General features: G+C 48.2%; 1 protein-coding gene across 2 annotated transcripts in view; it reads left to right on the top strand.

Moving 5' to 3' along the window:
* EEF2K (eukaryotic elongation factor 2 kinase) overlaps nucleotides 1-21,962 on the top strand; it is an 85,524-nt gene that overhangs the window by 59,098 nt on the left and 4,464 nt on the right. For both annotated transcript variants that reach the window (XM_003916653.4, XM_017953250.3), the window contains 6 exons: nucleotides 1,048-1,125; nucleotides 2,785-2,847; nucleotides 4,684-4,818; nucleotides 4,982-5,170; nucleotides 12,364-12,488; nucleotides 19,281-19,459. In XM_003916653.4, coding sequence (XP_003916702.2) covers nucleotides 1,048-1,125; nucleotides 2,785-2,847; nucleotides 4,684-4,818; nucleotides 4,982-5,170; nucleotides 12,364-12,488; nucleotides 19,281-19,459 — 769 coding nt within the window. The remainder of the gene's footprint in view (nucleotides 1-1,047; nucleotides 1,126-2,784; nucleotides 2,848-4,683; nucleotides 4,819-4,981; nucleotides 5,171-12,363; nucleotides 12,489-19,280; nucleotides 19,460-21,962) is intronic.

Raw genomic sequence — 21,962 nt, 5'->3', positions numbered from 1 at the left:
GACCATCCTGGCTAACACGGTGAAACCCCGTCTCTACTAAAAATATAAAAATATAAAAAGTTAGCCGAGTGTGGTGGCAGGTGCCTGTAGTCCTAGCTACTCCAGAGGCTGAAGCAGGAGAATGGCATGAACCTGGGAGGCAGAGGTTGCAGTGAGCCGAGATCACGCCACTGCATTCCAGCCTGGGCGACAGAGTGAGACCCCATCTCGAAAAAAACAAAAACAAAAACCAAATGCCCAAGTAGGCCAGGCACGGTGGCTCATGCCTGTAATCCCAACACTTTGGGAGGCCGATGCAGGCGGATTACAAGTTCAGGAGTTCGAGACCAGCCTGGCCAATATGGTGAAACCCCGTCTCTACTAAAAATACAAAAATTAGCCGGGCGTGGTGGCAGACGCCTGTAGTCCCAGCTATTCGGGAGATTAAGACAGGACAATCACTTGAACCCAAGAAGTGGAGGTTGCAGTGAGCTGAGATCGTGCCACTGCACTCCAGCCTGGGTGACAGAGCGAGACTCCATCTCAAAAAAAAATAAATAAATATGCCCAGGTGACCTGTGTGGTTTTGGTTGAGGGCTTATTTATAGTAAATATTGTTCCCAATGCTATATTTTTGTCCGTGGGTCATGGCCTTTGTTTTTCTGCCTGTGAAATGGGTGAGTCACTCTCAGTAAAGCACTTCCTGTGATCCATACTCTCAGAATGTAACAATGGGTTTCACCCACACAGCCCTTTGATGTAGGGACTATAATGAATCCCATAGCTAAAGACATTGATGCTCAGAGAAGTTAAAACAATGACCCAAGGACTCAGCTGGCAAGAAAGAAAGCCCGGATTCGAGCCCAGGTCGTCTGACTGTAGAGCCCAAGGTCCTTACTGTTACCTTATACTGTTCCCTTGTCACCCAGTCGGCAAGGGACAGCAGAAGCAGGGTGTTAGGTAATGGGACAGAGGGGAGAAAGCCAACGGTTGGGGTGTCCAGATGTCGTAACCATTGCCAGGCGCTCAGGAGACCACTAGGACCCTAAAGCCATCTTCTCTCCACAGGACTCTGAAAATAGTGGGGACAGTGGATACCCCAGTGAGAAGCGGGGTGAGCTGGATGACCCTGAGCCCCGAGAACATGTAAGGAACCCCCAGGAAATGAGACCAGTGTCACCTGTTGCCTCATTTATCCTCCAGGAAAATGAAAACTCCCCTTCTTGGAGGGGGAATATGAGTAGGTCCTGAGAAGATAACAAGTAAATTAATAAAGAGTATTTCAGGCTGGGCACGGTGGCTCATGGCTGTAATCCCAACACTTTGGGAGGCCAAGGTGGGTGGATCACCTGACATCAGGAGTTCGAGACCAGCCTGGCCAACATGGCAAAACCCCATCTGTACTAACAATACAAAAATTAGCCTGGCATGGTGGTGCATGCCTGTAATCCCAGCTACTCAGGAAGCTGAGGCAGGAGAATTGCTTTAACCCAGAAGACGGAGGTTGCAGTGAGCCAAGATCGTGCCACTGCACTCCAGCCTGGGTGACACAGTGAGACTCTGTCTCAAAAATAAAATCAAAAATAAAATAAAATAAAATAAAATAAAAGAGTATGTCAGATAAAGATAAATGCAAAGGAGAAGATAAAACAGGATCATGTGGACCAGTAATGGGGCAAGTGTGGAGGCTTAGATATAAGGCTAATGATGGCTGACAAATCTTATGGTGAAGTGGGAGGCTGCTGAGCAGAGAGGATCCTGGGTAATAGCTAGACCCACTCATTGGCAGGATCCTGTGAGGCCCCGGGGAGGAGGGTCTTGGAGGTCAGTTTCCTTGGGCAGCCTCCCAGCAGCATCCTGGTGAGGGCGGCCTCAGACAGTATCTGCCACTTAGAGGTGTTACCCTGTGCTGAAATGGAGCGTGCACATCAAGGCCTGTCTTGCTGGGACACCTCTAATCTCAGCTTTATGATTGTGAATAAAGAACATGCTGGCTGGGTGTGGTGGCTCATACCTGTAATCCCAGCACTTTGGGAGGCCAAGGCAGGCAGATCACTTGAGGCCAGAAGTTCGAGACCAGCCTGGCCAACATGGTGAAACCCCGTCTCAACTCAAAAATTAGCCGGGTGCAGTGGTGTACTCCTCTAGTCCCAGCTACTCGGGAGGCTGAGGCATGAGAATCACTTGAGCCTGGGAGGTGGAGGTTGCAGGGAGCCGAGGTCATGCCACTGCACTCCAGCCTGAACCACAGAGTGAGACTTTGTCTTGAAAAAACATAAACAAAAACAAAACAAATCGCAAAACGCAAAATGACTGGGCCTGGTGACTCACACCTGCAATTCTGGCACTTTGAGAAGGCACTGTAAGAGGACTGCTTGAACCTGGGGAGTTTGAGGCAGCAGTGAGCTTTGATTGCACCACTGCACTCCTGCCTGGGCAACAGAGCAAGGCCCATGTCTAAATTAAAATATAAACTAAACACGCAGTAGGACGGGAACCTGTTACCCCAGTGGCTTTGTGCTGGGATCCTGCGCCATCAAGTCAGTTCCACCTGCTCACACAGGGAGGGGGACAGTGAGGCTGTGGCTGCACCAGCATGTCATCCCTGCCTGTGACCCAGCATTCATTCTGCTTGGCAGAGAAGGGTTCCAGTGTCACCTGGGAACATAGGGCCAATTTTCTGAGATAAGGGTCACCTGCGAGGGCCAGGCTGGTTCCAGGGAGGAGGGCTGGACCAGCTCTCAGGAGAGGTTCCTGGGAAGAAGCCTTGCGCTTTGGATCACTGTAATTTCTTCCTCCGTTCAGGGCCACTCAAACGGTAACCGGAAGTACGAGTCTGACGAAGACAGCCTGGGCAGCTGCGGACGGGTAATGCGCCCCAAGGCACCCTTGTCACCACCGCTTCCCTGCCTCCTCCAGTCTCTGTTGCTGTTTCTTCTGTCTCATATCTCTGCTGCCTGCGCATCTGTCTGGCACATGTGCTAAAGGAAGATTTTGCAAAGCAGCAAATCCCCTGGGCAAATGCTCTTTGAACCTCTGCAGGACAGGATGCTGGGGGATTTGTGGGGAGGATTAGAGAAGAACAGGACAGCCCCATCCTGGAGGGGAAATCGCAACAGCTAAGGCTCCTGTCTTAAGCGCCTGCCATGAAGGCGCTTTGCGGTAATCAATTTCCTTCTTGCAATCACCCAGAAAGACAGGCTAATGTTACTCTCATCCCCGTTTTATGTATGAGAAAACCGAGCTCTTAAGCAACTTTCCCTAGGTTACCCTTGCTTGTATGTCTAACAAGCATCAGCACATCTGGGAAAGACCAGCCCTGTGCCCCACCCACCCCTCTAAGTGATTCCCTCACACGCTTTGAACCGCCCACCTTTGAAGCCTTTGCTAAGGCAAGTCTCTCCTACCTGCAAGGTCCTTTATCCCCCTCTGTTATCTCTCTTCAAATCCTACCTGCTGTTCAAGCCTGGACCCCAGGGCCCTTCGTCCGGGAGCCTTCCCTGACCTCCACCACAGGCATGACTCTGGCATCTCCAAGAACACTGATTATTTACCCTGTAGCATTTTGTAGCCAGATTAGGATCTTCTCTGTTAGGTATGGAACAGGGTTGCTCAAGTGAGGCACTATTGGCATTTTGGGCTGAATCGTTCCTTGTTGAGGGGGCTGCCCTGTGCATTGCAAGATGTTTAGCATGCACACGTGCACACACATAGCTTCTTGGCTGTATCCTGCAAGGGCCTTTGGATGGGGCATCTTTGGCCAGGAGAAATGATGTGTTTTTTAAACCCATTTCCTAAAGCACCCTGCTGATGTTGCTCATGTCGTTGTGGTGACTTGCAGAGGAAAGCAAGGGGATTTGCTGGAAGGTCTGAAGTGGGAGTCTTCTGGTGCCTTACATGAGGAGCTGGCAAAGAGGGGTGGTTTAGGGTCAAACCCCCCCCAACCAAATCCAGATTGGTAAATGACGGGGAAACGCTTCCTTGAGCTGCTGAAATCTGTTCCACTAGCTCTTGAACGCATGAGCTGATGGAATTTGGATGATTAGGCCGGGCGCGGTGGCTCACGCCTGTAATCCCAGCACTTTGGGAGGCCGAGGCGGGCGGATCACGAGATCAGGAGATCGAGACCATCCTGGCTAACATGGTGAAACCCCGTCTCTACTAAAAATGCAAAAAATTAGCCGGGCGAGGCGGCGGGCGCCTGTAGTCCCAGCTACTCGGGAGGCTGAGGCAGGAGAATGGCGTGAACCCGGGAGGCGGAGCTTGCAGTGAGCCGAGATCGCGCCACTGCACTCCAGCCTGGGCGACTAAGCCAGACTCTGTCTCAAAAAAAAAAAAAAAGAAAAAAAAAAGAAAAAAAAGGAATTTGGATGATTAAAATTGAAACCGTATTAGCCAGGCATGGTGGCGTGCACCTGTCGTCCCAGCTACTCGGGAAGCTGAGGCAGAAGAATCGCTTGAACCTGGGAGGTGGAGGTTGCAGTGAGCCAAGATTGTGCCGTTGCACTCCACCCTGGGCGACAGAGTGAGACTCTGTCTCAAAAAAAAAAAAAAAATTTGGAGCCATATATGGCCAATAAACTTTGACATCACGAGGGTTCGCTCTCCCTCTAGCCAGGCTCCTGTGTAGTAGGGGCTGCTGACAGCTGTCATGCTGCGTCCACCCCCAGCCCCTCGCTTCTCTGGCCGGTTCTTTCCCTTCAGGTCTGTGTAGAGAAGTGGAATCTCCTCAACTCCTCCCGCCTCCACCTGCCGAGGGCTTCGGCCGTGGCCCTGGAAGTGCAAAGGCTTAATGCTCTGGACCTCGAAAAGAAAATCGGGAAGTCCATTTTGGGGAAGGTATCGGCGATGCCCATTTTGGAGCCCTGTCTGCACTAACCTGGAGCCCCCCGGCTCCAGCCTCTCCTCTGCTAATCACTTCCTCCTGCAGGCTGGCTGGGCGGTCTTGGGTGCGGCTTCGGCCTGCCAAACAGCCAGGCCGACACTGTAGTCTGTGTGGCAGGTCCATCTGGCCATGGTGCGCTACCACGAGGGTGGGCGCTTCTGCGAGAAGGGCGAGGAGTGGGACCGGGAGTCGGCTGTCTTCCACCTGGAGCACGCGGCCGACCTGGGCGAGCTGGAGGCCATCGTGGGCCTGGGACTCATGTACTCGCAGCTGCCCCATCACATCCTAGCTGACGTCTCTCTGAAGGTGAGCAGGTGGCGGGGACCCAGCTGCAGGTGGGGATGGGACTTGGTCACCCTGTTGTTCACCTGCCTCCCATCCTGGAAGCCATGCATTCACCTGCCTTCTATCCTGAGATGTATACATGCCACAAAAATGTCCCAAGCACTGGTTTGGGGGCAGGCCCCTCCAAGTTAGTTGAAACTGGCAGAATGGATCTCTGTCTTTGGAGAGGAAGGGGAAGGTGAGTCACGTTTCCTGGCAATAACAACATAGTGTGATGGGGGAAGCGGAAGACACCAGTGGAAACCCGTGAGGAAGGGCTGTAACTGGGGCCTGGAGGGATTGGTGCAGGCTTCCTGCTCATCAGTTCTGCATGTATCTCTAGTGACTGGGGCCTGGCACTGAGTAGATGCTCGGTACAGATTCGTGGAATGAACTGATATAAGGGATACCTACCTTAGGCCAGAGCGGTGGCTTACACCTGTAATCTCAGCACTTTGGGAGGCCGAGGTGGGTGGATCACATGAGGCCAGGAGATCGAGACCAGCCTGGCCAACACGGTGAAACCCCGCCTCTACCAAAAAATACAAAAATTAGCCGGATGGGGTGGCACGCACCTGTAATCCCACCTACTCGGGAGGCTGAGGTGGGAGAATCTCTTGAACCTGAGAGACGGAGGTTGTAGTGAGCGGAGATCTCACTACTGCACTCCAGCCTGGGCAACAGAGTGAGATCCTATCTCTAAAAAACAAAAGAGTTGGGGGGATATCTGCTTTAGACCTGAAGGCCCAAAGGGAGTGAGCCAGGCCAAGTGGGGGAGGTGAGCAGCTCAGATAGAAGGAACAGCATGTGCTTAGGCCCAGAGGTGAAGGACAAGGTGCACCCGTGTAGCTAGAGGTGCAGGAGCTGAGGCAGAGCTGGAGCTGAAGCAGCAGGGTGTGGACGTGCAGGGAAATTGTGTAGGGGTCTGCTGCTGCTTCTGTCCCTGGTCCGTGAGCAGAGGGAGGAAAGGACTGAATGAACGGGATCTGACAAGGCCCAGGGAATGTGATCATTTTCCAGGAGAAGTTGAGAGGCCCTTGGTGGGCATATCCTCCCAGTATATCTGTTCCCATCCTCCCCATCACGTGGGCCAAAGCTGCGCATGGACAGGTGGCCTCGGCTCAATGGGGCTGCAGGGCATCAGCTCTCCTCGATGGGTTTGGCTGTGGCCCAGCGGGTGGATGGATCTCAGACTCAAGGGTGGAAAGATACTCCAAAGTCCTTTATTTATTTAGCTTTTTGAATTGGTAATTACATTCATGTGATTAAAAACTTATTTATTTATTGTTTTATTTTTGTTTTTTTGAGACAGAGTCTTGCTTTGTTGCCCAGGCTGGAGTGCAGTGGCACAATCTCAGCTCAGTGCAACCTCCACTTCCCAGGTTCAAGCAATTCTCCTGCCTCAGCCTCCCAAGTAGCTGGGATCATAGGTGCCTGCCACCGCACCCAGCTAATTTTTGTATTTTTAGTAGAGACAAAGTTTTACCATGTTGGCCAGACTGGTCTCGAACTCCTGACCTCAGGTGATCTGCCCACCTTGGCCTCCCAAAATGCTAGGATTACAGGCATGAGCCACCACACCAGACTATTTATTTATTTTAGAGACAGAGTCTCACTGTGTCACCCAAGTTGGAGTGCAGTGGCATGACTGTAGCTCACTGCAGCCTTGACCTCCTGGGTTCAAGTGATCCTCCTGCCTCAGCCTCTGGAGTAGCTTGAACTATAGGCCTGAGCCACCATGCCCAACCAAAACAGTTTTGTTTTTTTTTTTAATGTATATAAAAAGCTTAGACTGGGTACAGTGGCTCACACCTGTAAACCTGTAATCCCAGTACTCGGGAGGTGGAGGTGGGTGGACCACCTCAGGTCAGGAGTTCAAGACTAGTCTACCCAACATGGTGAAACCCTGTCTCTACCAAAAATATAACAGATTAGCCAAGTGTGGTGGTATGTGCCTGTAATCCCAGCTACTCGGGAGGCTGAGGCAGGAGACTCACTTGAATCTGGGAGACAGAGGTTGCAGTGAACAGAGATCACACCACTGCACTCCAGCCTGGGCAACAGAACGAGACTCCATCTCAAAAAAAAAGCTTTACAGTGAAAACTCTTCCTCCCACCTTCCCCACATCCTCTCATCCTCTGAATAACAGGTAACCATCATTATTACTTATATATAATTCCAGAGTTATTATTATTAACTTTTATCATCTTATTATTATGATAACTTTTATCATTATCATGATAGTTATATATCATTATTAATTATATATAATTCCTAGGATTTCCTTAAGAAATTCCACAAACCAGGTGGCTTATAATAACAGAAATTTGTTCTCTCACAGTTTTGGAAGCTAGAAGTCCAGAAATCAAGGTGTCAGTAGAGCCATGCCTTCCTCTGAAGGCTGGAGGGGAGAATCCTTCCTTGTTTCTTCTGGCTTCTGGGGGTTGCTGGCAATCTTCAGCATTCCTTGGCTTGGATCACTGAAATCTCTGTCTCCATCTTCCCCTTGTGTTCCTGTCTCCCTGTTTCTTCTGCTCTTATAAAGACAACAGTATATAGGATTTAGGGGCTACCTAACATCCTGCGTGACCTCATCTTAATATAACTAATTTTTTTTTTCTTTTTTGAGATGGAGACTCGCTCTGTCACCCAGGCTGGAGTGCACTGGTGGGATCTCTGCTCACTGCAACCTCCACTTCTCAGGTTCAAGCAGTTCTCCTGCCTCAGTCTCCCGAGTAGCTGGGAATACAGGCACCTGCCACCACACCTGGCTAATTTTTGTATTTTTAGTGGAAATGGGGTTTCACCATGTTGGCCAGGCTGGCCTCGAACTCTTGGCCTCGGGTGATTCACCTGCCTCGGCCTCCCAAAGTGCTGGGATTACAGGAATGAGCCACAGTGCCCAGCCAGTGTAACTAATTATATCTTCAAGGACCCTATTTCCAAATCAGATCACATTCTGCTTGGACATGAGTATTGGGAGGATATTGTTCAGCCCAGTACACAGTTTCCATATGCAAATATGAAATGGGCTCCTATTTTCACCCTGCTTTTTCCTCCAAAGTTAGCATCCTACACACACGTTCCTGAACCTAGTGTTTTTCACTTGACAGTGTCCTGTGGACATTTTACCTCAGTGGTATAGAGATAGCTTTCTGATCCTTTTTGTTTGTTTGTTTGTTTAATTTGAGACAGAATCTGGCTGTGTCACCCAGGCTGGAGTGCAGTGGTACAATCTCAGCTAACTGCAACCTCCACCACCCAGGTTCAAGCAATTCTCCTGCCTAAACCTCCCAAGTAGCTGGGATTATAGGTGCCCACCACCACATCCGGGTTTTTTTTTGTTCGTTTGTTTGTTTTGACGTGAAGTCTCCCTCTTGTCCCCCAGGCTGGAGTGTGATAGCGCGATCTCGGCTCACTGCAACCTCTGCTTCCCGGGTTCAAGCGATTCTCCTGCCTTGGCTCCCTGAGTAGCTGGGATTACAGGTGCCTGCCGCCACGCCTGGCTGAATTTTGTATTTTTTTTTAGTTGAGGTGGGGTTTTACCATGTTGGCTAGGCTGGTTTCGAACTCCTGACCTCATGTGATCCACCCACCTCTGCCTCACAAAGTGCTGGGATTACAGGCAGGAGCCACCACGCCTGGCCTAATTTTTGTATTTTTAGTGGACCTGGGGTTTTGCCATGTTGGCCAGCCTGCTCTCGAATTTTTGACCTCAAGTGATCTGCCTTCCTCAGCCTCCCAAAGTGCTGGGATTACAGGTGTAAGCCACCACGCCCAGCCAGCTCCCCGATTCTTTTTGACAGCTGTGTAATGTTCTATTATATGTGTGAGGCATACCTGTATGCTATTGATGGACACTTGAGTCGGCTGTATTCTTTTGATATCACAAAAATGGCTGTAGTGACTGACCTCGTGCGTAATGAGTGGAACCTCATGAAACTGCTATTTTGGAAGGTCATAAATGGTAGAATATTGGCAATTTCTTATGGTTTAGTCAGATTACATCATTTGACATGTGGGCAGGGGGTCGCCTACAGCAGTTTTTGTTTCATGTTTTAGATGGTGAGGTGGAGGTTTGGTTGGAAGAGAGGATTTTTCACTTTTTTGTCTCTCTCTATAATCTCTCTCTCTCTCTTATTTATTTATTTATTTTTTTTGAGACAGAGTCTCGCTCTGTCACCCAGGCTGGAGTGCAGTGACATGATCTTGGCTCACTGCAGCCTCCGCCTCCCAGGTTCAAACAATTCTGCCTTAGCCACCCAAGTAGCTGGGATTACAGATGTGTGCCACCATGCCTGGCTAATTTTTGTATTTTTAGTAGAGATGGGATTTCACCATGTGGCCAAGCTGGTCTCGACTACTGACCTCAGGTGATCTGCCCACCTCGGCCTCTCAAAGTGTTGGAATTACAGATGTGAGCCACCACTCCCGGCCTTTCTCTCTAATCTCTGTGCTCATTCAGCCAATGGTGTGCTGGGGAACATTTAACAATTGGCTCTTGGGGGTGGGAAGGAAATGTGTGCACATATATATGTAAATATATTAAATTTTGCTAATTTAAAGAATAGGTAGGCTGGGCATGGTGGTTCACACCTGTAACCCCAGCACTTTGGGAGGCCAAGGCAGGAGGATTGCTTGAGTCCAGGAATTTCAGACCAGTCTGGGCAACGTAGCAAAACTCCATCCCTACAAATCGAGGTCGGTGGCATCTCAGGCCGCCCCCAAAAAACAAATTAGCCTGGTGTGGTGGCACCTGCCTGTAGTCCCAGCTACTCGGGAGAGTGAGGCGGGAGGATAAAAACCATACACCACAAGAGTTTGAGGCTTCCATGAGCCATGATGGAGCCACTGCACTCCAGCCTGGGCAAAAATCAAGACCCTGTCTCAAAAAAACAAAAACAAAACAAAACAGAAAAAAAACAAGAAAAAATAATATGTGGTATATGGCTTACAAATAACAATGAAAAGTAAATTTCATATCATCAACTCTCACCCAATACTTGCACTGATTTTTGCAAACTCTTGTACCCATAGCCAACCTATGGTTGCAATTGATGGAGAAGTGTAGTTCTGACATAAATGAAATGAAAGTGAAATTAACAAAGACCTATGTTAGAACTGGAACTTCATTTGCCTCTGATGTGAGCGACCTCCTTCCTGAAACAGACGGTAGTTTTAAATACTGGAAGGATATTTCTTCAATGTCCTGCACTCATCACAATAGAATAGCTAGAGGCATGACCCACTTGTCAGTTTCATCTGTAGTGTTCATGTTTTCTACGCCTTTCTTACAATCAAAAAAATAGTAAATCAAACCCTGATTTGCAGCATTGTCTACTTTTTACCGGGTAAGTTATATGTGATCCAGCAGTTTCACTCATAGCTATAAACCCAAAAGAATAAAAACACACTTTCACACAAAAACTTGTACACAAATCTTCATAGCAGCATTATTCATAATAGCCAAAAAATGGAAAACAACTCAACTGTCTGTCAGTAGATGAATGGATAAATGAAATGTGATACATCCATACAATGGACTATTATTTGTTTTTTTTTGTTTGTTTGTTTGGTTTTTTTTGTTTGTTTTTTTTTTTGAGACGGAGTCTCGCTCTGTCGCCTAGGCTGGAGTGCAGTGGCACGATCTCGGCTCGCTGCAAGCTCCGCTTCTCGGGTTCACGCCATTCTCCTGCCTCAGCTTCCTGAGTAGCTGGGACTACAGGCACCCGCCACCGTGCCCAGCTAATTTTTTGTATTTTTAATAGAGACGGGGTTTCACTGTGGTCTCGATCTCCTGACCTTGTGATCCGCCCGCCTCGGCCTCCCAAAGTGCTGGGATTACAGGCGTGAGCCACCGTGCCCGGCTACAATGGACTATTATTTGATCATAAAAAGGAATGAAATATTGATACGCGCTACAACACAGATGGACTGTGAAAGCACTGTGCTAAGTGAAAAGAGTTGCAAAGGACCACATATTGTACAATTCTATTATTATGAAATGTCCAGATCCAGAATAGGCAATCCATAGAGACAGAAAGTAGACTAATAGATGCCTAGTGCTGAGCAGGATGAGGAGAGTAGGGGTAGAGGGAGATTGACAGTTAAAGCAGTATGAGATTTCTTTTTGGATTGGTGAAAGTATTCTGAAATTGACTGATGGTCATACAGTTCTGTGAATATACTAAAAACTACGGATGTGTACTTTTTTTTTTTTTTTTTTTTTATTTTAAGATGGAGTTCTCTGTCACCCAGTCTGCAGTGCAGTGCAGTGCAGTGGCTCGATCTCGGTTCACTGCAACCTCTGCCTCCCAGATTCAAGCAATTCTCGTGCCTGAGCCTCCTGAGTAGCTGAAATTACAGGCATGCATCAGCACGCCTGGCTAATTTTTGTATTTTTAATAGAGACAGGGTTTCATCATGTTGGCCAGGCTGGTCTCGAACTGCTGACCTCAGATGATCTACCCGCCTCAACCTCTCAAAGTGCTGGGATTACAGGCATGAGCCACGCAGCCCGGCTCTGATGTGTACTTCTGATGTGTACTTCTGATGCAGGGCAGGCAGGCCCCAAATTGGAGCTTGGCCCAGGAGGGGTTTTTGCCTCACCCAGAAAAGAATTCAAGGGTGAGCCAAATGTAGAAGAAAACAGCTTTATCAAAGTGGCAGTGTTATAGCTTAGGCAGTGGTACAGCTCTATGACTGCTTCTGCGGAGCGGGGCTGCCCCACAGGCCGTGTGCTGAGATTAGCACCTTAGGGCAGTTCTGCCATCAGATTTATACCTACTTTTAATTGCATGCATATTAAGAGGCGGTTTATGAAGAAATGTCTAGGGAAAGGGTAGTAACTTCTAGGTTGTGGGGCCATAGCCATGGAAACGGGCAGTAACTCTGAAGTGTTGCCTTGACAATGGTAAACTGACATGGCGCACTGGTGGGCATGTCTTATGAAAAGCTCTTTCCCCACCCCCATCCCTGTTTTAGCTTGTCCTTGATTTGTTTCAGTGTCTGAGCCAAGCCTCTGGAGTCAAGTGCCCCCTCCTACCTCACTTCTATAGCCTCCCAGCCCAGAGCTCTCAAAAAACAGGGTGAAGATTGAGTAGTGAGATCTTGGCAGCCCTCGAGTGTGAAGCTCATTCACTCTTCTTTCTCCCTCTTTGGTTTGTATCAATAGGAGACAGAAGAGAACAAAACCAAAGGATTCGATTATTTACTGAAGGCCGCAGAAGCTGGCGACAGGCAGTCCATGATCCTGATGGCGCGAGCTTTTGACACTGGCCAGAACCTCAGCCCAGACAGGTACTGCAGCTGTCACCCAGGAGGAGCTGGTGGGAATGTGGGCTGCAGCTGGGCGCTTGCCCTAGGTATCAGCACAGGCCTGGGTTCCAGTCTTGGCTGCTCCATGACCAGTCCAGCAACCATGGGCAACTTATTTTACCTCCCTGGCCTCAGTTTCTTCATATTGCAAACTGGGAGTAATTATAGCACCTGTATCCTGGGGTTGTCCCATGAAGGGTAAATGAGATGATGACTATAACCCTCGCAGTGCTTGGCACATAAAGCACATGGTATGGCCAGGCACGGTGGCTCATGCCTGTAATCCCAGTACTTTGGGAGGCCAAGGCGGGCAGATCACTTCAGGTCAGGAGTTCAAGACCAGCCTTGCCAACATGGCGAAACCCTGTCTCTACTGAAAATACAAAAATTAGGGCCGGGCATGGTGGCTCATGCCTGTAACCCTAGCACTTTGGGAGGCCAAGGTGGTTGGATCACGAGGTCAAGAGTTCAAGACCAGCCTGACCAACATGGTGAAACCCCATATCTACTAAAAATATATAAAAAAAAAAAAAAAAAAAAAAATTAGCCGGTGTGGTGGCACACACCTGTAATCCCAGCTACTCAGGAGGCCGAGGCAGGAGAATCGCTTGAACCCAGGAGGCAGAGGTTGCAGTGAGCCAAGATCGCGTCACTGCACTCCAGCCTGGGCGACAGAGCAAGACTCCCTCTCAAAAAAAAAAAAGATAAAAGTCATGTGATATGGGGCAGCCACTGTAGCCAGTATAGGTAATGATTTGCCTGAGAAAAAAATCTGAAAGAATATGCAGCATCCAGGTCAGAGTAGGTATCCCTAGTTAGGATTATGGGTGATTTTAATTGATTTTTCCTACTTATTATTATATTTTAGAAATAGGATCTCGCTCTGTCACCCAGGCTGGAGGACAGTGGCGCCATCATAACTCACTGCAACCTCTACCTCCTGGGCTCATGCGGTCCTCCCACCTCAGCCTCCTGAGTAGCTGGGACTACAGGCATGTACCACCACACCCACCTACATTTTTAAATTTTTTGTGGAGATGGGGTCTCATGTTGTTCAGACTGGTCTCGAACTCGTGGGCTCAAGCAAACTTCTGTCCTCAGCCTCCCAATGGGATTACAGGTGTGAGCCACCACACCTGACTAGGGCAGGTATTTTGGCTCTATTTTATGGGTGACTAAACTAGTTCTGAGATGTAAAGGGGCTTGCCCATGGTCAAATATTTAACAAGTGGCAGAGCCAACTTACATCTTCTCACCCCTCCTCCGATGTACTGTCTACTGGCATAGAAGGGAGGTAAACAAAAAAGACTGACATGATTGTATTAGGTCAAATGTCAGTGTATACATGTGGTGCCCATTGAGTGCACTGGGGAAGCGCATCATGCATGGGGCGGAGCCTGGAACTGGGCACTGAGTATTTGCATCTGTGCTTTCTCTTCCTGGCCTTTGTCTACCTTTTATTTCTATTTGAGGTGATAGGTTTTTATTGATTTGTAAAAATTATTTACATATTAAGGCTATTAACCCTTTGGTATACTTTTCTCTTTATTTTTTATTTTTATTTTAGTATTATTATTATTTCTGAGACAGACTCTCACTCTGTCGAACAGGCTTGAATACACTGGTGCAATCTCACCTCACTGCAACCTCCACCTCCCGGGTTCAAGTGATTCTCCTGCCTCAGCCTCCCAAGTAGCTGATATTATAGGTGCCTGCCACCATACCCAGCTAATTTTTATATTTTAAAAAGAGACAGGATTTCACCATATTGGCCAGGCTGGTCTTGAACTCCTGACCTCAGGCAGTCTACCTGCCTCTGCCTCCCATAGTGCTGGGATTACAGACCTGAGCCACCGCTCCCAGCCTTTTTATTTTATTTTTGAGACAGGGTCTTTCTCTGTCTCCCAGGCTGGAGTGCAATGGCGTGATCTCAGCTCACTGCAACCTCCACCTCCCAGGTTCAAGCGATTCTCCTGCCTCAGCCTCCCCAGTAGGTGGGACTACAGATGTGTACCATGATACCCAGCTAATTTTTGTATTTTTAATAGAGACAGGGTTTCACCATGTTGGCTAGGCTGGTCTCAAACTCCTGAACTCGGGTAATCCCACCTGCCTCGGCCTCCCAAAGTGCTGGGATTACAGATGTGAGCCACCATGCCTGGCCTATTTTTTATCTATGTATTTATCTATTTTTGAGACAGGGTCTCTCTGTTACCCAGGCTGGAGTGCAGTGGTGTGATCATAGCTAACTGCAGCTTTGACCTTCTGGGCTCAAGTGATCCTCCTGCTTAAGCCTCCTGAGTAGCTGGGACCATAGGCATGTGCCACCATACCTGGCTAATTTTTGTAATTTTTTGTAGAGACAAGGGCTTGCTATGATGCCCAGGCTGGTCTCAAACTCCTGGCCTCAAGCAATCCTCCTACCTCAGCCTCCCAAAGTGCTGGTATTACAAGTGTGAGCCGCTGTACCTGGCCACATTTCACTTTAAAAGACTTTTTTTTTTTTTTTTTTTTTTCCCAGATACGTCTTCCATAGATAGAGGGAGGGCACAGATGCCACATAATGACCATTGTTTACTGGGTTTGGGGCCACACTGGTTTTTAATATTTATTTAGTTAAATCTATCAAAAATATTTCTTTATTGCTTCTGCTCTAGTCATTTCCTTATTCTTCTTCCTTATTCAAAGAAGTTCCAACCCCTCCCATGCAAAGAACATTAAGGGCCAGCTATGGGTAAGGCAGGGCTCTGTGCAGGCCCAAATTTGTGTTTAAGGGATTCAGGCCCCAGAAGTTACCATCTAGTAGGGGAAGGAGAAGATGCTGGAAACGCCAAGGAAGGATGGGTGCGCTCACCAATGGATAGCATCGGGTTGGGGTGGGTGGGGCTCAGCGATTAGGCCTTTCCCATTTAATGTTTTCAGGCCAATTTTTCTTTGCCCTTTAAGACCAGGGAAGGTCAGAGCAGAAAGGAGAGAAATAATCTAGTCTAGTGTCTCCTAGTCAGTGTTAAAATCCAGCCCAGCATGGTGGCTCACGCCTGTAATCCTAACACTTTGGGAGGCTGAGGCGGGTGGATCACAAGGTCAAGAGATTGAGACCAGCCTGAACAACATTATGAAACCCTGTCTCGGCCGGGCGCGGTGGCTCAAGTCTGTAATCCCAGCACTTTGGGAGGCCGAGATGGGTGGATCACGAGGTCAGGAGATCGAGACCATCCTGGCTAACACGGTGAAACCCCGTCTCTACTAAAAAATACAAAAAACTAGCCGGGCGAGGTGGCGGGCGCCTGTAGTCCCAGCTACTCGGGAGGCTGAGGCAGGAGAATGGCGTAAACCCGGGAGGCGGAGCTTGCAGTGAGCTGAGATCCGGCCACTGCACTCCAGCCTGGGCGACAGAGCAAGACTCCGTCTCAAAAAAAAAAAAAAAAAAAGAAACCCTGTCTCTACTAAAAATACAAAATTAGCTGGGGTGGTGGCAGGCGCCTGTAATCCCAGCTACTTCAGCTACTTGGGAGGTTGAAGGAGGAGAACCACTTTAACACAAGAGGCGGAGGGTGCAGTGAGCCAAGATCACATCATTCTACTCCAGCCTGGGCAACAAGCATGAAACTCTGTCTTAAAAAAATAAATAAATAAATAAAAAGTTTGTTGAGCATGTCACCAATAATTTTCGAATGGTTCATTTTTTAAATTTAACTTTTATTTATTTATCTATTTATCTATTTGAGACACAGTCTTGCTCTGTCACCCAGGCTAGAGTGCAATGGTGTAATCATAGGTCACTGCAGTCTCAACCTCTCAGGCTCAGGCTATCCTCCCGCCTTAGCCTCTCGAGTAGCTAGGACCACAGGCATGCACCACCATACCCAACTAACTTGTATTTTTTGTAGAGCTGGGGTTTTGCCATGTTGCCCAGGCTGGTCTCAAACTCATGGGCTCAAGAGATCCTCCGACCTAGGCCTCCCAAAGTGCTGGGATCACAGGCATGAGCCACCATATCTGGCCATTTTTTAATAAGATAAAATAAAGTCCAGGTTGTTTCCTGAGAACCATGCCAGCCAGCCACTTGTTTGCATTTTTTCATTTACCAGACATTCATTGAGCCTATGCTGTTTGCCAGACCTTGGGAATGCAGCAGACAAATACAGCAAAACAGACAAGGGTCTCCTGCTTTCATGGGGCTTACATTCTAGTCAGGGGACACCATGATAAACAAGTGAATAAGGAGAATTAGAGATTTTGGTGGTTGTAGTAAGAAACAGTGTTTGGGGACAGAATCTCTAAAGAGGTGATATGTGAGCTGAGACTGGAGGGATGCTGAGTGTCTTAGCCCGTTCTGTGCTGGTAACAGAATACCTGAGGCTGGGGAATTTCTCATGAACAGAAATTTGCTGGCTCTTAGTTCTGGAGCCTGGGAAGTCTAATATCAATATGCTGGCATCTTGCAAGGGCCTTCTTGCTGTGTCATCACATGGCAGAAGGAAAGGAAAGGGAGGGAGAGCAAGCCAAGCACAGTGGCTTATGCCTGTAATCCCAGCATTTTGGGAGGCTGAGGCAGGAGAATCATTTGAGTCCAGGAGTTCAGGATCAGCTTGGGCAACCTGATAAGAGTGTGTCTCTACAAAAAATTTTTAAAACTAGCCAGGCATGGTGACATGCCACTGTCATCCCAGCTACTCAGGAGGTTAAAATGGGAGGATTGCTGGAGCCCAGGACTTTGAGGCTGCAGTGAGCTATGATTGTGTCACTGCACTCCTGCCTGGGCAATGCAGTGAAACCCTATTTCAAGAAAAGACAAAAGAGAGAGCGAAAGAGGGCTGAACCTGCCCTTTTAGAATAAATCCACTTTCCTCATAATGGCAGAAATCCGCTCATGAGGGCGAAACCGTCAAAGCCCAATCACCTCTCAAAGATCCTACCTCCTAATACCTCACAACGGCAAGCAAATCTCAACATGGGTTTTGGAGGGGACACACGTTCCAACCAGAGCAAGGCGTCAGGTGCAGAAAGAGTTGGAGGAGAAATCTTCCAAGGTGAGGGAACAGTGGGTGCAAAGGCCACACAGCAGGCAGGAGCGGGTATGTTTGGGGAATGGATGGCAGCCGGTGAGCCTGGTGCAAAGGCAGACGAAAAGGAGCCCATCCTGGAGGGCAGCGCCTGTCAGACAGGGCCTCAGAGGGCACCATGGCAGCAAGGCAGGGACAGCAAGTCATCAGTCCTATTGCTTCTGGAATGTTTCACGAGACCCACAGGCCTTATCTGTGTCACTGTATTTGCTCTTTCCTGATGTACTATAAATAATTACTCAAACGGATTACACCCAAAGAAAAAGAACCCTCCGCCCTGTTTGCTGTGTATTCTGTGGTGTGTGGGTTTGGCTGGAACCTATGTGTGCCCTGGCTGGTTTGGCCATACATGGGCTGCAGTAGGAGGAGTTGAGGGTCGAGGGGCAGAGCTGGAAGAGGAGACTCAGCTATTCTGGGGTGAGTTCTGCATTGTGCTGGAGGCAAATCACAGCTGGCCGGCACAGCAGAGCATACGGTGATTGCCGTTAGTGCAGATGGCTCTAGCTGCCTCTGCAGAGGACCCCGCCCCCAATCTACTTCTCTACAAGTCAGAGGACAGCTTAGCTAGGGCACTCAGCCATTGCTAATGCTAGCTCATGGCTGCCTCCGTGCCAACTATAAAAATGGGCCCCTTCCTCAAGGGGTGTCCTAGTTAAGCTTCCTTTTACTTTCCTCTGTTGGAAAATTGTTGTAATATACTGATTTAATTAAGGAAAGTAACTTGACTGCTCTTTTTTTTTTTTTAATTAAAACACAGGGTCATACTCTATTGCCCAGGCTGGAGTGCAGTGGCATGATCATAGCTCACTGCAGCCTCTAACTCCTGGGCTCAAGCAATCCTCCCACCTCAGCCTCCGAAATAGCTGGGGCTACAGGTGTCCATCACCACCCCCAGCTAATTTTTTGTGTGTTTATTGTATTTTTTAATTTTTGTGGGTACATAGTAAGTGTGTATATGGGTTACATGAGCTCTTTTGATATGGGCGTGAAATGTGTAACAATCACATCAGGGTAAATGGGATATCCATCACCTCAAGCATTTATTCATTGTGGTATAAACTATTTATACTCTTAGTTATTTTAAAATATACGATTACATTTTTTTTTTTTACTATAGTCACTGTTTTTTGGTTTTGTTTTGTTTTTTGTAGAGACAGGGTCTCTCTCTTTGTTTCCTGGGCTGGTCAACTACTCTCTTAATAAATATTGGCCGAGCACAGTGGCTCATGTCTGTAATCCCAGCACTTTGGGAGGCTGAGGCGGGTGGATCACTCAAGGGTAGGAGTTCGAGACCAGCCTGGCCAACATGGTGAAATGCCGTCTTTACTAAAAATACAAAAAATTAGCTGAGCGTGGTGGCATGCACCTGTACTCCCAACTACTCAGGAGGCTGAGACAGGAGAATCACTTGAACTTGAGAGGCAGAGGCTGCAGTGGGCCGAGATTGCACCACTGCACTCCAGCTGGGTGACAGAACGAGACTCTGTCTCAAAAATGAATGAATGAATGAGTGAGTGAATGAATGGATGAATGAATATCACAATATGAAGGTGCTTCATAGATGTATTGGGCTTGGGCAAGATAGGTCGTGAACCATAGGTCGTGGCCCTGCTGGGATCCCTGACTCACCCCTCCTGCTGGAAGGCCCTCCTCCCTCTGCCCTGTTGCCTTGGTAACCTCCCCCTTTCCCTCTGTATCTCCTGGCAAGGTGCCGAGACTGGCTGGAGGCCCTGCACTGGTACAAAACTGCCCTGGAGATGACGGACTGTGATGAGGGTGGTGAGTACGACGGAATGCAGGACGAGCCCCGGTACACGATGCTGGCCAGGGAGGCCGAAATGCTGTTCACAGGAGGCTATGGGCTGGAGAAGGACCCGCAGAGATCAGGTGGGGCCCGGCAGACCTGCCCCTGGGCTGCGACAGGGCCAGGCTGGGAGGGACATAATTTCCATTCCACTGGGGTTATGACAAGATGACAGGCTGAATCTCTTCCTCCAGGGAGGGGAATTTATGGAGCTAGTGTGAAGATGAACATTGTTGTTTTAATGGTTATATATTAGGGCTTTGTTGGGGGAGGTTGCAATTTTAAAAATTGAGATTTTCATAACAAAATTTGCCATCTTAAAGTTTATAGTTTATAGGGGGATTTTTCCTTTCCTTTCCTTTTTTTTTTTTTTTCCCCCGAGATGGAGTCTGGCTCTATTGCCCAGGCTGGAGTACAATGGCGTGATCTCGGCTCGCTGCAGCCTCCACCTCCTGAGTTCCAGTGATTCTCCTGCCTCAGCCTCCTGAGTAGCTGGGATTACAGGTGTGCCACCATGCACAGCAAATTTTCATATTTTTAGTAGAGACGGGGTTTCGCCATGTTGGCCAGGCTGGTCTGCAACTCCTGGCCTCAAGTGATCCACCCACCTCAGCCTCTCAAGTGCTGGATTACAGGTGTGAGCCACCATGCCTGGCCCAGAGTTTCACTCTTGTAGCCCAGGCTGGAGTGCAGTGGGCCATCTGTGCTCACTGCAACCTTCGCCTCCCACGTTCAGGTGATTCTCATGCCTCAACCTCCTGCATAGTTGGGACTACAGGCACACACCCAGCTAATTTTTCTATTTTTAGTAGAGATGGGGTTTCCCCATGTTGGCCAGGCTGGTCTTGAACTCTTGATCTCAGGTGATCTGCCCGCCTCGGCCTCCCAAAGTGCTGGGATTATAGGTGTGAGCCATCATGCCTGGCCTCCTTTCCTTTTCTTTCTTTCTTTTCTTTTCTTTTCTTTTCTTTTCTTTTCTTTTCTTTTCTTTTCTTTTCTTTTCTTTTCTTTTCTTTTCTTTCTTTTCTTTTCTTTTCTTTTCTTTTCTTTTCTTTTCTTTCTTTCTTTCTTTCTTTCTTTCTTGAGACGGAGTGTCACTCTGTCACCCAGGCTGGAGTGCAACTGTGTCATCTTGGCTCACTGCAAGCTCCACCCCTGGATTCACGCCATTCTCCTGCCTCCGCCTTCTGAGTAGCTGGGACTGCAGGTGCCCACCACCATGCCTGGCTAATTTTTTATATATTTAGTGGAGACATGGTTTCACTGTGTTAGCCAGGATGGTCTCGATCTCCTAACCTCGTGATCCACCCGCCTCAGTGTCCCAAAGTGCTGGGACTACAGGCGTGAGCCACTGCGACCAGCCCTTTTTTCTCTTTGAGATAAAATCTCACTGTGTCACTCAGGCTGACGTGCAGTGGCACAGTCACAGCTCACTGCAGCCTGGAACTCCTATGCTCTAGCAATCCTCTTGCCTCAGCCTCCCAAGCAGCTGGGACTACAGGTACTTGCCTCCACACCCAGGCAGTTTTTAAAAGTTTTTTGTATTGACTGAGTCTTGCTATGTTGCCCAGGCTGGTTTTGAACTCCTAGCCTCAGGCTATCCTCCTGCCTTGGCTTCCCAAAGTCTTTTGATTACAGACATGAGCCACTATACCTGGCCCTAGTGGGTTTTACTATAGTAGTCATATGTTGTGCACTTATCACCGCTGTGTAATTCCAGAACATTTCCATCACCCCAGAAGGAAATCCCGTACCAGTTAGCAGTCCTCCCCCATCCTGGCAACCACTATACTTTTTGTCCCTATAGATTTGCCTATTCTGGAGATTTTATATAACTGGGAGTATACAATTTGTGGGTTTTTGTATCTGCTTCTTTCATTTAGCATAACTTTTTCAAGATTTATCTGTGTTGAAGCATGTATCAGTACTTCATTCCTTCTTATTACTACATAATATTCCATTTGTTGGGTATACAGCCTTTGTTTATCCACTCATCAGTTGATAGATAAGTTGTATATATTTTTTTCTGTTACATAATGTATTAATCTTCCTGGGCTGCCAAAACCAAATGCTATAGACTGGGTGGTTTAAACTACAAAAATTGCTGGGCACAGTGGCTCATGCCTGTAATCCCAGCACTTTGGGAGGCCAAGATGGGAGGATCACTTGAGTCTAGGAGTTCAAGACCAGCCTGAGCAACATAGGTAAACCTCGCCTCTACAAAAGAAATTGTTTTAATTAACTGGGTGTGGTGGCACATGCAGTGAGCCATGATCATACCACTGCACTTCAGCCTGGGCAACAGAGTGAGACCCTGTCTCAAAAAAACAAAACAAAAAAAATTATTTCTCACAGTTCTGGAGGCTGGGAATTCCAAGATCAAGGTGCTGGCCAGTTTGGTTTCTGGCTTGTAGACAACAGCTTTCTCACAGTGTCCTCACATGACCTTTCTCCTGGATGCAAGTGGGGAGACAGCAAGAGAGCTCTGCTGTCTCTTCTGCTTCCTAAAAGGGCATGAGCTCTGTGTGATTAGGGCCCAACCCTTATGACCTCGTTTAAGCTTTATCACCTCCTCACAGGCTGCTA

The sequence above is a fragment of the Papio anubis genome, chromosome 18, assembly GCF_008728515.1.
Source record: "Papio anubis isolate 15944 chromosome 18, Panubis1.0, whole genome shotgun sequence".
Classification (NCBI taxonomy): domain Eukaryota; kingdom Metazoa; phylum Chordata; class Mammalia; order Primates; family Cercopithecidae; genus Papio; species Papio anubis.
The sequence above is the reverse complement of the archived record's forward strand: the minus strand, read 5'-3'. Positions and strand labels throughout refer to the sequence as shown.